Here is a 14585-nt window from a genome sequence, read left to right on the forward strand (position 1 = left end):
CTCTACAGCCAATGCTTTAATACACCAGGACACTAATATAGATGCTTCCGAAGGAGGAGGAAGAAAAAACATCAGCTACCTACTTATAAGGCTGGCAAATAACGATGGTCATCCAGCCACACAGCACCTTCTTCTGTGCTCTAGCTTTGGACTGATGGCTGCTCCTTACAATTCTTCGATTGCCTTAATCGTAAAGGACATCAAAATCATGGTTGTACAAAGCGCATATATTACTGTTCTGGTATGTCCCCATAACTGCAAAAATAGTCCTTAAAAGCCTTTAAGTTTTTATATTGATATATATATATTTATAAACTAGATGTTAAGAGTTTGAGGGTATAATACTTTCACATGGACTGATTTACAGTCGGACCTAAAGATTGAAAAAATATATTTATTTAAATTTCTAATTAAGAGGTATCTTAATATTTTTGTTTTGAACGGAAGACCACCAATAGTTCTAGGGGTAACTACGGTTCTAGGATTATTGCTGCTGGTTTACCCAAACCTACCCCACAGCAGGTCAGTCTATCTGTGCTCTGGCACCTTTGGGACAATGAGGTACACTGGTTAAAAAGCATTTAATGTGCTTCAAAAAGGTCACTTTTTCAGCGACTCATCTTCAATTTATGCTGTACTGCTTGCCTCCCTGCTTACCTGATACCGGCTTTGCTGGTACTTCTCAGAGAGCCAACATTTAGAGCAGAGGTGCTGGAGCAGCGCAGCCTTTATCTGTGCTCAGTGAAGCACCGCACTTCAAAAAGCAGATGATCCTACATGCCTGAATGAAGACAGGCATACCTCCGTGTGCTTCCCTCCACAACACAGCAGAATTAACTAAACTATGCAGTAAGATGCAGTGTTAACAGCTTTTTTTTTTTTTTCTTCTATGTTATCCTAGTTTTAACCAGAGTAGTAATTCAAACAGTACTCAAATGGCTGAGAAGTCTTCAAGCCTGTCATAAGGACTGCTTGTGGAGCAAGAAGTAACACTTTCAAGGGTGGTTATCTGTCCTGTTCGTTGCCACCAGAGCCACCTGGACCATTAACAGCAAGAATGTTGAAAATTTGGAAAGGCCTAGGAGACGAGATAGGCTCATACAAAAATCTACAGCTACTGAAAAGGAGAGGCTATTTCGGCACTGCTTGATCAAGAGCTTGGGTGAGAACCAAAATTGGGTTCACCTCAGCTTCCACAGCTAACATTTTGGTGCAAAAGCAATCAAAAGTCCCAGATCCCCCCCCCCCCAAAAAAAAACCTACATCTAAATTCAGTAAACTCAACTGCTTGACGAGGAGAGCAGGCTGACAGGCACTAGAAAGGCTGCTGCGGGGACAGCAGCTTTCTAACTACGATATGATAAATAAAAAAAAGCTACAATAACAAAACCTGGAGATCTAAAACCAGACAAAACCAGAAAGCAAATAAAAGTACCTAAAGAGAATCCAAGAAACAGCTAGCAATAATGCCTATGTAAATATCAGCTGGTACAAGCCAAAAGGCTTATATTGCCAGCCTGATGATTCAGAGCCCTAAACACCATGGACAGGGCTGTGCCTCCCTTCCCATAACATCTCCCAGCACAAACTCCCAGAGGGACACACACCTCCCCTCCCTTCAGCCCTGGTCCAAAGTTTTTGAGATTGGGGCTCCTGTGGAAGGGATGAACAAAGCAAATAGTTATGCTAACACGGGGGTGGCAGGGAGTGGGACCAAGGGTATGTGGAGTGCACTGTCACAAAGGCAGCAGTAACCTAAAACCCAGCCTCATTGTAACTAGAGTTTTAATTTTTACCTTTGTACGTTTTATTATGGATAATTCAGAAGAGGTCACAGTGTCTACCAATTCAAAGGTGTATCAGTACTTCAACAACTACCAAGCTAAGGGAAAAAAAAACAACACCGGTCGTCTTCTGTGTGATATTTCCCTCGGTGTTGAGCTAGAGCTGATCAGCACTGTCAGAAAAATGTGTAGGAACCCACTAGGCTAATCAAGGGAAATGCAGCTGTAAACTTGCCTAAAAGGCAGTAGTTATTCCTTCCACAGCAAAGTCACTTCACATTCGAATATATAAATAAGCCAACCAGAGAGACATCCTTAAAAACAAAACAAAAAAAAACGCAACAAGGGCAGTCTTGTTTTTTATTTTTGCTTCTGTGGAAAATTCACGTCAAAATTTTCCTTTTCAACATGTTCCTGTGAGTGCAGTTACTGGGCTACAGAGAGAAAATGGGACAAAAGACTTCCAAAGAAACTAATATAAATGTTTAAATGGAAAGTTTCTTGGTGTTTCAGTTCCATTTTTTTACTTTTGCTCTTCTAAAGATTTAGTCTGATTGTTGCCCACTGGCATTCAGCTAAATGCTAGGGACATGAGCTAAGCAACTAGTTTCGTGACAGCCTCAGCTTTGTCCATGCAGAACTTACCATTACATCCTTGGGTCTGCATTCTTGCCCTGTGCATCTCACGTTAAGGGAAAAAAGCCCTGGCACCTGTACAGTTACCTCATCAGGGCTGTCAACAAATGAATTGCCTGATTCACAGAAAACAGGACAGACCTAATTTTGGTTTAAAAATATATATAAAAAAAAAAATCCTTCTCATTTCTGTGCTGTTTTACTGTGAGCTGTATTAGGGAGCAGATCTGACCTAAAGCAAGCTGAAGAAAAACCACCACCAACCAACCAAACAGGTACCTTACATTACCCAACTTGTGCTACTAAGTGCCTAGTAATAACATCCAAGGCGAATGGCAGCTTCAGGGTTAGGCTGGCTCGTAAAACACCATGGCCTGGAGGTTCGGGAAGCACAGAGGTGCCTCAGCCAGCCGAGGGGCACCTCCCCACCGGCAGAAGGGCCACCACGGGTTCAGTGCCGGCATCAGTGCGGAGGCACTGCCAGGCGATGAACCAGGCCCCAAGGCCTGGGCCAGCTTAGCTGAGGGCTCCAAAAACGAACTGACAACCTCCTAAACCACATGGCAGTGATGACACTAAGATGATTTTTAAAATGTTTTTGAGAGGTTTTGCTGTCTGGCCAGAAGCCTGCCCACCTCAGCACTCTCTCCCCAAATCAAACGCTTGTTGACTATTTGCAAAATCCATGTTGCTCAGCCCCCGAGGGCCAGGCCCATTAGCACCCTCCGCTACCGGTCAGAGCATGATGCAAAACATGGTCCATCCACGAGCCAAAATGCGGTTTTAAGACCTTCAGGATTGCCAAAGCCCCAGGAGCGTGCAGAGCCGGCAGCGCCACAGCGCAGGGGCGGCCATGTCAGGAGCCAGCCAGGAGCCGCGCGTGGGGCACGTCCCGCCGGCGCTGCCAAAACCGAGCCAAGCACCACGCACAGCAGCCCCCCGAAAGCGTGGCAGGCCCAGGCACCAGGCATGCAAAATGCAGAAGCTTGGTGGCACCGGAGAACCAAACCTCCCCTCCCAGCCGGGTGCCCCCACCACCAGCAGCTGAGCGGGTCCTGGCCTGCTCCCCCAGCCCTCGTGTGGCTAACCAGGCAGCAGCCCTGCCTCAGGCAGAGACGTACGGCTTGCTGCTTGAGGATCTTCCTCCGAGGTCCTTATCTTGTTATTCCCCCCCACTAGCTGAGATGCCCACTACTCAGCACGCTGCCTGCTGCTGATACCTGGTCCTGCACGCCTCCGATAGGTTTCCTAATTCTCCTGCCAAAGCCAAATGGCTAACAGTGAGGTGTGGAGGTCTTGATCTAGAGAAGGCCAAAAGGCATTCTGTGCCTCAGTTCCAGGCTCTGGTTTTCACAGGCCCTAGAGGTGAGCCCGTGAGCAAGGCAGAGCTGCAGGGAGACCCCAAGACTGAGCCAGCAAGGGAGCAGTCCTCACGGGGCACCACAGGCTGCAGGACACCAAAACCACGGCTCCAGCAGCCGAGCTGAGGCACCTCACAAGTATCCAGCAAGAGGAGTTTGTCGTTGTCAGCCTTGTGACAAGCTCTATTTCTCCTCTTTCTTCTCTAAATGTATGTAGTTTGCTGTACATGTGTGCACACCTCCATTCTCTCAAATGTTTCTTTTTTTTCTCCTCCTCTCTCTAAAGAGAAAGAAAAATGCCAACAACCCACTCCCTATGAGCAATTTCATCCTTTAACACACTGGGTTTTGTGCAGGCCGAGTAACATTTTTGGTAAAGAATATAATTGCAATTGCACGTTTCTAAGGTATGGTAAATAGCATGAAATTATTTTAAAATGTTATGAAAAATGCATTTGCAGTGTTCCTTTAAGTGTTTTAACAAAGCTTCGGTTGAAATTGCTTTATTCCAAAGCAATCGAAGATAGAGTATTTTTATAAGGACCTCTTTATCTCCCTACAAATGCCTGAGATACAGATACTTTCCAGAAGGGGAATGCACCAGAAATTATGCAACCTTACATCTTACTAGCTACAGTTATCTAGCACCATAAAAACATCGGCTGCTACGTTTCTGAAGGCTGTGCAGCAGCTCAAAGCAAAACAGCGTTATCACAGAAGTGCCCAGCAGCCTTACACAAGCTCAGGTTTGGTGCCACACAAACATACAGGGTCTGTTCAGCGCTGTCGAGCCGTTCTATAGCCAAAGCAGCAGCAATTGCACAGATCAAAAGCAACACTGAAGCTAAAATTAAGCAGCACATTCATGCCATCTTCCAGGAAACGCAGTATCACATACCTCCTTGTCATAGTCCTTGGACAACATAGATAAATAAAATAGATATTGGCCTAAACAAGCTGGTCAGAAGACACATTGTTATCATTCAGGGACGTAAGCGTGTCTAGATTACAAGGTCAGGGAGAATGCCTTTAACGTGTCATTTGAAGCACACCTTGCAAAGCATCTCTAACTTGCTGGGACACAAAGCTGCATAGGAAGAGGAGTTCATTTCCTGGTGTGACAGGATCCAGGTAACTTAAAATACTTTCCAGTGGCTATCACAAGGGAAGAGATGCACGTGAGGGTATATGCATAACTGCTGGGTCCAGCAGCACTTTCCCAGAGCTATCCTGGAAGTGAGGTTACGCTGCAATTGCTCTCTTAGAGAGACACCAGAAAGGAAAAGAGCAGGTTTCAAGAACGTGTTAAAACCCCCAGCAGGTGCAACATGCGATCCCATTTCACCTATGAAAGACACAAATCCACAAACTGGCCCCCACCTTGCTCTGGTAAAGGAAAGGGGAAAAAACAGGAGTACATAAAACAGACAAACACATCTAAGACAAAAAAAAGGAACAAAGAAATAAAGCTCCTTTTCAGGGTAACTGCTCTCCCAGAAGGGAGCTCTCTGCACTTTTTCCAGAAGAGTCGCTCCCTGGGTGGCTGCCTCCTTGGGATTATTCTTGCCAGTGGGTCTCACAACTCACCTTGTGGGATCAAGCTGTCCCCAGGAGGGTAAATGGCATGAGCAAAGAACTGTGCAGTAAACGAAACCGAATGAAACCAAATGCGTAAGAATGGTGGAGAGGAGGGGGAAGGAGAGTAAGCCGCCTGCTTCCTTCTTCCTTTCTGTCACAGTCATCACGTGTGCTAGTCTGCACTTAGAAGAGGCATGAAGTTACCATGACTCCCACATAAATTTAGTGTCCCTTTACCAGGCCAATTCTGGTGCCTTAAGAAGTCAAGGCACAGCAAAAAGTCATTAGCAGCATAATAATACACTTTTTTTTCTGAGGGGAGAGAATCATGCATGCTACATACAGAATTTAAGAATGTACACGCTTATGTACAGCTCCAAAAGGTTAACCTACACAGCAAGCACTGCTGGGCCCGTACAGACCAGCACTGGGAACTTCCACTTAGCCCTCACACTGCACTATTATGACCAAAAAAGTGATCACGATGCAATTAAGTGTCATGACACTACTAAACCTACGGTACACAGACTCGGTGATGCTTCCAGGAAACAGAGCTGCTTCTCTCCTTACTCACCAGCCACCTTCCCCCACAATTTCGTTGACCTTGCTGGGTGGCTGGCATCTGTCTGTAAGGGGCTGCACTCCCCTCGTGGACACAGCACCCATCATGATGCTCGGTTCCCTCCCCTGTTTCCTTCTGAGCGTCCACTGAATCCACATGCAATACAATGCCATTCTGCACTACCATTTTGCTGGAGGAAGAATGGCATCATCTAGGGCAAGAAAAGTGAATTCGTCCCGTTCCCAGACACATCCCACCCTGCTGCTAGCACGAGGAAAGGAGCACGGGAGAAGGAGCTGAATGAAGAGGCACGATGCAGCTGGATGATGCACAAAAGGAACACGCTAGGTACCCATGAGAGCAAAACAACCCTTATGGCATGGTTGCAACAGCATCGAATAGTTTTGGCATTGTCTAGAATCGCAATCTTTTTGAATCTTACTGCCATGGTGTTCGTATTTCAGCCACTGCTCATCCAGACCCCAAGGCCTAAGGAGCCAGGGCCAGCGGCATCGCTCCTTCCCAGAGCTCCAGTGAGCTCAGTCAAGGTGACATACCTCGTGTGACTGGGGTCCTCAGGGGAAATAAACGTCTGACTACGTGAACACCACGAGACACAGGGAGTTTGTGATGGGCACTAACTACTTTTGACATGACAAGGTTTAAGATCTTTAATAGTAAACACGACAGTAACCAGAAACAACACGTAACTCCACTGACACAGCTTCCATAGTTAACAGTTCAGAACAAACAAACAGAAAACCAACACAAGCAGAAAGAGAATAAGTTGTTAAATATACCCAAACTGCATAACAAAGCTTCTTTCCCCAGCATTAGAGACATCCCCAATATCGTCATGTTGGTAAGGTCAGCAACAAATCTCTTTGTGTTACCTCCTTACTGATGTATTTTTGACAGTCAGGCACTCAGCTCTTCAACAGATTGATGCATGCACTTAAAATTAAGCATGCAAGGAGTCCCACCCGATACTGATGTAAGGTTCATGCCTGTACTCGAACAGTCATTTTACAACTATTTTTTTTTAGCACGTGACATTTGCGTTGCACTTTGTTGGTAAGACAGTAATCTTTAAACAAGCAACTTATACATTCTAGACAATTGAGGCAACCGGCTTGCGCCCAATGGATAAAAGTTCACGCATGCACAGAAATGAATTACATTAGAAAATGAGAGAGATACCACGGTACTTAAAGATCTTATCCTATATAAGTACTATGCGGTTCAATACAAATGCCGAAATTTATTCACATGCTGTCCATGGCAGAGGTGAAGTTTAATGGTGAGCAAGTGCTTTCATGCAAAGCCCATGGTGTTTTACTGTTTCTAAGCTTTAATGAGTCTACAGAAATTAATCAAGTTCAGAATTTGCTTTAATACAATTTTTAGCTTTTTAATGTAGCTTGTTGGTTATGAAATATAAAGTTTATATATATACGTATATATACATGCATACTTTCTCCCATTGTAAATATCACTCCCTGGCCTGAAGCTGAACAGATAAAGTTGCAAAGGAGCAAAGGGAAAATCAGGTGTGGGAACAGGTTTCATTAAGAACTATCTCAGAACCTCTCCCTGAAAATACGTTTATATTTTAACAAGCAGTAGGGCTTTTAAAAAGATACCAAGTCGCACTTTGCACATGCCTGATACAGCTGCCAGGGCCAGCACCCTGCACCAGCGTGCGAGCCCGGGCAGCTTACATTCACTCAGCAGGCACGGCCAACTTGGCTGTAGGACACACACCGGGAGAATAGCAAGTGGCATTAGCTAGATTATGTAACCTGCCTCTTTAGATGTGACTAAAGGGCAGACAAAACATTGCGCCTGCATTGTTAAACACTCAAAAATGAAGAAATAAAGCACGAGACACTGTGTACACGTTCCTTGCTGCTCTATACGTGTGCTACCATAAAGGTCTTCCACATAGCCTGTGTTCTGTGCAGTTCAGGGAATGAAGTCAGTACTTAGGTTGATAATTTAGTTATCAATGGGGTAAAAGTCTACTGAAACATCTCAACTATAGTTTTCACTAGAAATTTGTGCCAATATAATTAATAATAAAGTTTTTTGCAAAACATTTTCAGAAAATGTTTCCAAAGGCTCCCAAAAGCCATTTATGTGTAATAGGTATAAAAACTTATACACTGTATAAACATTGTATAAGTTGTATGACACTAAGTAGCAGTGGTGAAAATTACATGGCCCTGTGATCCACATTAAAGATTCCACACAAAAAGCTCTGCCCATTTCTTGATACCCGAGTGCTTAACTATGCAGCCTTAACAGTATCCCACTTGGGTTTTCCTCCTGACAGACCGAATTCCTGGAGTCCACTTAAAACGTCAACAGTGGAATTTTGCAAGTGAAGAACAATTACATTCAGTTTCAAAGCCTTGTACGCCTAAGATGGTGTAATTAAAAAATTAAAGGAAGCGGTCATGCAGGATACTGGCAAGGAAAAGGTACCGAAGGAATTTTAGAAAAATCATTCAACTCACCAGTCCATTGTTTGGCTGAGGTGAAAAAGGCAAACATTACTGAGATGCATCAGTGAGGAAGTTAGAACACAAATCAAGGCCCATGCCTGCAAGCACATGTGAATAACTTCAGGCCCAGAAGCTGTTTGTGTGGCAAAGTTATTCATGTGTGTGCTTGCAGAACCTGAGCTCAGACGTTACCGTTAGAGCACAAAACGCTACTTACATTTTGTCGCTGACTACAATAAAAATAGAAAGTCATCTGTGTTTAACAGTTTAACAGCAACCATTTCACCTCAAAAAGATAAAAACCCTTCAAGTCTCCCAAGGTAACTTAATAATTAATCCATTCTAGCTGCTCCCAGTTCTACCATGTGCTGCTGCCTTTTTTTTTTTTTTTTTTAACATAGGTCATTCAAGACCACACGTAGAAGCTTTCCTCTGAAGCTACCTGAGGGCTGTAAAACCTGCAGTACGAAGTGCTGTATCTCTGTCTTGCAATGCACCAAGGAACTTTATGACGCTAGTAACAACTGAGTATTTGTTTTATTAGGTGCCTCTTTGCCAAGCTGGACGTAATCTGAAACATACCGCATTCAGCCCAGTTTCTCCCTGAGCGTTTAGCCTTTCCAACACGCTGTTGGAAAGATTTTGGTGGTCTGACCTCTATGATAAACCAAAGTGAAAGGCCACCATGCAAATGCGTGGCATGAGGTACCTGATTAGACAAACACTAGCTATGCATACAACATTTTAAAAATATATTTGAGTAGTATAGGTTCAGTTGGATCGCAGATTAAGAGGGAGAGGGAAAGATGATGTAGGAAAAAAAAAAGTAGATGTTTCATAAATTGAGTGAACTGAAGACTCAAGTGTTTGTACAGCTAGAGTTTCATGGTATAAGTGATACGCTGTGCGTATGGACCAGTGGGCAACTAATAATAATAATAGAAAGCTTAATACTAATAATAAACGTAAGGTTGGGGGGTGAGTATTTTGTATACCATGGCAAAGAGGAATCGTGTGCTGTCCAACCACTAAAACTGGCTGTATTTCGGACAAGCCAAGTTCCTAGAGAGTTGGATATCGCCAGGAGCAGCTCTGTCATGGCCTTGCTGAGCGGGGCCGGGCACGTGGATCTCCGGCCAGTGCCTGAGCAGGCCTGTGTGTGCTTGGCTCTGCTGCTCGAAGCCTCACTTTTTGATGTTTCTGCAATTTAAGTGTCATCACTGGCTTCAACCGGGGCAGGATGCGAGCTGCTGGGTTTTAAAACGCCTCTGTATGCGAAACCAGATGTGTTGGCCACACGGTACTTTATGTAAGTCAGGCCTAGCGCTACAGCCACAGCTAAACCTGCCGGCTTCCAGCGTGGCCTTCACCCGGCTGCTACCTCACTGCCTTTTTATTTTTGGGGGGGTGGAGGCGTGCGCTTAAAGCCCCGATGAAAAAATATTTCACCCATTTCCCCTCCTGCAGCAGCGCGAGAGCCTAACCCGGAGGCACCCGGCCGCCTGGTGCGGGAGGGAGCGGCGGGACCGGGGGCAGAGCCGCAGGGAGCAGCTGAAGGGCACCGGAGGCGAGCGGCCGGGCAGCCCCGGGACGGGCCCCGCCGCCGCTCCCCGGGCGCTGCGGAGCCGCTCGGGGCCGCCCCCGCCGCCATCCGGCCCGGAGCCGGAGCCGGAGCCGGAGCCGGAGCCGGAGCCGCAGCCGCAGCCGGGCGCCCGGCGGCCTCCCCCCGCTCCCCGGCTCCCCGCTCCCCTTCCCCGCTGCCCTCGCCGGCTCGGTGCCGAGCAGCGGCGGGCTCCCTGCGCAGCCCCGTCCCCGCCCGCCCGCCCGCGGTGCCTTACCTTGGCAGCCATGCTGTGCCCGGCGCAGCCACCCCCTTCCTTCCCTTCCCTTCCTTCCCTTCCCTCCCCTCCCTCCTTCCCTTCCGACCGCGGCAGGCGGCTTCCCCGCCTGCGCACCAGCCCGCCAGCGCCGGCCCTCAGCGCTCTGCCAGGCACGGCTCGGCCCGGCCCATTGGCTGCACGCCTCGGCCCGGCACGGCCCGGGGCTGGTTTTACTCAGAGATGCCCTGGGAGCAGGCAGCACCAGCCGAATTTTGTTGATGCCGGAACGTGGCCTGCAAGCACCCCAGTGAGAAGCAGTGGCCGTGCCCAGAGCCACCACAAGCACAACGTGCTCGGCCTCGAAGGCGGTCTGCACGCTGCCTGCCGCCCGCCTGTCGAGGCAGGTTTGGCAGCACACCGCTTAGCAGCACGCCATTTGGCAGCACACCGCTTGGCACGCCAGCCCTGGCCACCACGGGGGTGATCGCTGGCCCTGCCGATGCCCCTTCGCACTGGCTTCGTGGCCTCCGGCTCCTGGGGAAGCTTTAGGCTGGCCGCAGGTGGGTCCTGCAGCCAAGGAGCTTGAAACATGCATGAAACTAACAAAATATAAACCAGAGCGATTAACCCGTCAATTGATTGTCGTCAATTGTCTTAGAGTGAGACAACAGTGAAATGAAAGGGATTCATAAACTCATCTGCCCTTCCCCTCTACATATCTTTGGAGAATGGCTCTTTTACTTCATTTGTTTTCGGTAAATTAATGACTTTTTGGTTTACAGCAAATGCTACAGTCTTCTGTGTACCTGAGAAGTTTCTTCCATCACCTGTGAGACCTGACAGCGTACCTCCTTTACTTCTCAACAGTCTTCCAGTTTCTGCTTGTTGTCAAACCCTCCCACTTGCTGGATTCTCTCCCTCTTCTGCCTGCCCTGCATCCTTGTTCCTGCTGCGTGTGCACAGCTCTCTCCGAGAAAGCCCAGCCTTTCCCTTCTTCCCAGTTCTCTCTGACCTAGAGAACAGCAGTTAGGGCACAACAGACTTGGAGCCTTCCTCCAGCCACACCTTTTCAAGTGAACACAAAATAAAAATTATGTAGTTTCTATCTGCAAACAACTGGATGAATAAATACTGTCACCTTGTCACAAATGAATAGATAATAGCAGTCCATTTATAAACAACAAAAACAATCTCAGATTATTTTAATAATGCCACTAAGGAAGGAAAAATTACAGAGAGAAAATAGCATAACAATCGTCTTAGAATACAAATATAACATTTTGTGAATATACAGAAGCCAGGATATTTAGATGCAAGGCTGAAAGTCTGTCCTATTGAGCTTTATTTTTGTGAAAACAAGCCTCAATGTGATGTTTTTTTCAAAACTGAGACAGCTAAGAAAATTCCTACAGTTCTCACGTTATACTGCCACGTGGTCTTGAGCCCATTATCAAGGAAAAACACAAACAAACAACCTGAACATGTTTCAAGTAGACTGGCGGTAATAGTCAAGTAAATAAAAAGCAGTGACTCTGGAAAGCCTCTTTCAACTGTTCCCTAAATGTGAGAGCACCCAAGCTTTTCTAGCACTTCATTTCCCAGCCTTTCAGAGCTCCAAGTGCCTGAAGTCCTGAGCAAGCCTTCAGGAGTGTCTCGGTCGTGACAAGGCTGGAAGGTCATTCCCTGCCTTGTATGAAAACCTGAGTGCAATCAGCATAAAGGTTTCAGCAGGTATCTGTCCACATCTAGTGCACATGCACAGGCCCAAGTTCTTTATCTTCCTATAAAAGGCAGTGAAGGCTAATGTTCGCTTTTGAAATGGCATGTGATATGGCTGTGGTAGATTACAGCATTCTCTTTGGCTGCATAAGCAACTTGTTTTCAAAGTCCTCCATTGACTTAGGTTAGATTCAGGCCCATGTTTCATATTCCTTTCAGTATGTTTTAACCACAAAACCATGGACTGCTCTGGGGAATAGGGGAGGGACATTTATCATTCTTCTTAGCGAAGCTGTGTCATTGTATGGAAGGGAATCCAAGATCAGCTGGATCAGAGAGAAGCATGATTATGCTGTATGGTAAGATGTGATGTGAGCAGATGTGAATTCTGAGTCAGTTTTCATCACAAAATATATAAGTATTTCTCAAAGAAGTTAGGAGGTCATGTCTCCTGAATAAATGGCTTTTTCTGTTCTTGTAATAGTCACAAGACACAGCACATAGTCACACCCAGGCTCTTCTCTTCAACAGGACACAACCTAGAGTTATGGTCCTGGTTGTTCCCTCTTCTGATATAGGGTAAATTGAATTTGTTTATACATATGGGCACAGGTTCTGCAGGAAGATCTGTAGCTTGTTTCCAAAGTAAGTCACAACCTAGTATCTGGCCTCTGTCCATGAGCTGAAAAATGAGGCTTTGGTTGTTTATTTGTAGAAGAGAATGAGAGCTGATTCACTTCTTGGTGTGTAGTAGGTTATTATGTAACAGAGCAACTGTATCTTAATTGACACACAGGATTTTGCTGAGTTTATTAAAGATCACCCTGGAGAGGCTGACAGCCTGGTACTCATAGGCTTGTTTAGTCTTCATTAAGGACTGATACAAGTATATGCCATACCATCAGCATTTTTTTATTGATTATAAAGCAGAGCTCAGACTTCTAGCCGTTTTGCAGCTTACTCTGACATTCATTATTCTTTCCATGAAGTCTCTTGCAATGTTCTGGATTTTGCAATGGCAACTTGATGCCTAAGCTGTAGGCATTGCAGTATGTAGCCTGAAGGCAAGAAAGTCTCTTATTGGTTCTGTAAAGATCTGGAAATAACTGGATGTGGGAAAATCTGATCTGGAAAAATCTGAGTGCACCAAATACCTCAGTGAAAGACCAAGGTAAAGCAAAGGCTGACCCAAGACCCTCAAGACTATTAGTGAGCTGTTTCCCTCAGTATACCTTCTGCCTGCCCCACAACACAGTAATTTTCTTCCAGATGGCTTCTTTTGTGTTATATTATACATACAGTAGCACGAATAGTATGGCGCATATTAACTTACCACAAAACTTGCACCAAGTATGTCTTCCTGTAAGTACAGCTTCTCCTAGAAATAAACAAATGGCCTAATTCCTTGTGGCAAAGACCTAAACTTCCAAAAGAAATGAGCACAATTGATTCAAGGTTTTCCTGAGCAGATTTTGCTTGAATAGTTCTTAAAAATCCTTTATTGATTCCTTTCCTTCAGTGAAGCCTCTAGGAAAGACATGAAGCAGTATCTCCTTCCTTAGGCTAAGGGTTTGATTTTGTTGTTGTTGTAGTTGTTTGGTTGTGGGTTCTCTTCCCCCCTGTTTTTAGTTTCTTTGTGTTTTGTTTTGTTTTGTTTCTAATGAAGGAAGTCTGGCTGGTGTGAGTTAGCACATCGGTCTAGTGAATCTTAGCCAAGAATTTGTGCTCACACAGTAGGCCTAACCCTGAGAATTTTCTAATAAAATCCAGTATGACTCAGTCTGAATGAATCATTCACAGTCCTTTCTCTCTTTGCAGAATATTCACAGCGGATCATGATTTCTTCACATATATTTGCTGTTCTTCAGGTTATTTTATAATGTTGTCTGAAGATTGTCAATGCTTCTTCTTTTTTTTTTTTTTCTTTTTTTTTAACACACAAGTATTTGTGATTTAAACCCTGCTGTTTATCTGTGATTGCTGAGTAGGCCAGCCAAACATATTGTTTCCCGTCCCTTAGAACATAAGATTTTCAAATACTTTCACGTTCCTATTTAAAATTCATTGTCTTATCAGTGCTCCTGTGAGTGAAAAACCAAACTGGTCATTTAAATAGTTCAAGGAAAAGTGAGCATAAAAGCAACACACATAAGTATGGATTCATTTAAAAATCCATACAAATGGTAGTATATTTTCATGTCTTTCCCATCTCAAACTATGATGCTGTCCCCCACTGAGTGCCTTGTGTCTACCAGGAGATGGTGGAATTCAGAAAGCTGGGGAGAGATGGCTATGATTCTGACTTAGGCTGATGATGGCATTTACACATAGATTATTGTTAAGATGGAACATTTGAAAATGCTTCACCAATGCTATGTTTTAGAAATGCATCTGAAACAACGCAGGAGATGGAACCATCGATATTACAAATAGGGGGTTAATTTTGTTGGTGTAAATCAGCATAGCTGATAGATTTGTGCTGATTTACATGGGTAAAGCCCAGAAAATAGAGGAGATAATATGACAAACAAAGGATGCTATATTTATTTCATAAGTGAGAAATACTTCATAACTCAGGCACACCATTGGCATGAATAAGTTATGAAAAATCTTCACAG

General features: G+C 45.1%; 1 protein-coding gene across 2 annotated transcripts in view; it reads right to left on the minus strand.

Annotated features, from left to right (window-relative positions):
• Positions 1-10335, minus strand: part of SLC25A13 (solute carrier family 25 member 13) — a 97184-nt gene extending 86849 nt beyond the window's left edge. The window contains exon 1 of one of the 2 annotated variants that reach the window (XM_082755284.1): positions 10267-10335. In XM_082755284.1, the coding sequence (XP_082611410.1) occupies positions 10267-10278 (12 nt within the window). In that variant the 5' untranslated portion in view covers positions 10279-10335. Of the gene's footprint in view, positions 1-8440; positions 8526-10266 lie in introns of those variants that run through there. The other variant, XM_082755285.1, reaches the window with a different exon arrangement.
• Positions 10336-14585: the final 4250 nt, after the last annotated feature.

Source organism: Aythya marila (assembly GCF_965140915.1).
Source record: "Aythya marila genome assembly, chromosome: 2".
Classification (NCBI taxonomy): Eukaryota; Metazoa; Chordata; class Aves; order Anseriformes; family Anatidae; genus Aythya; species Aythya marila.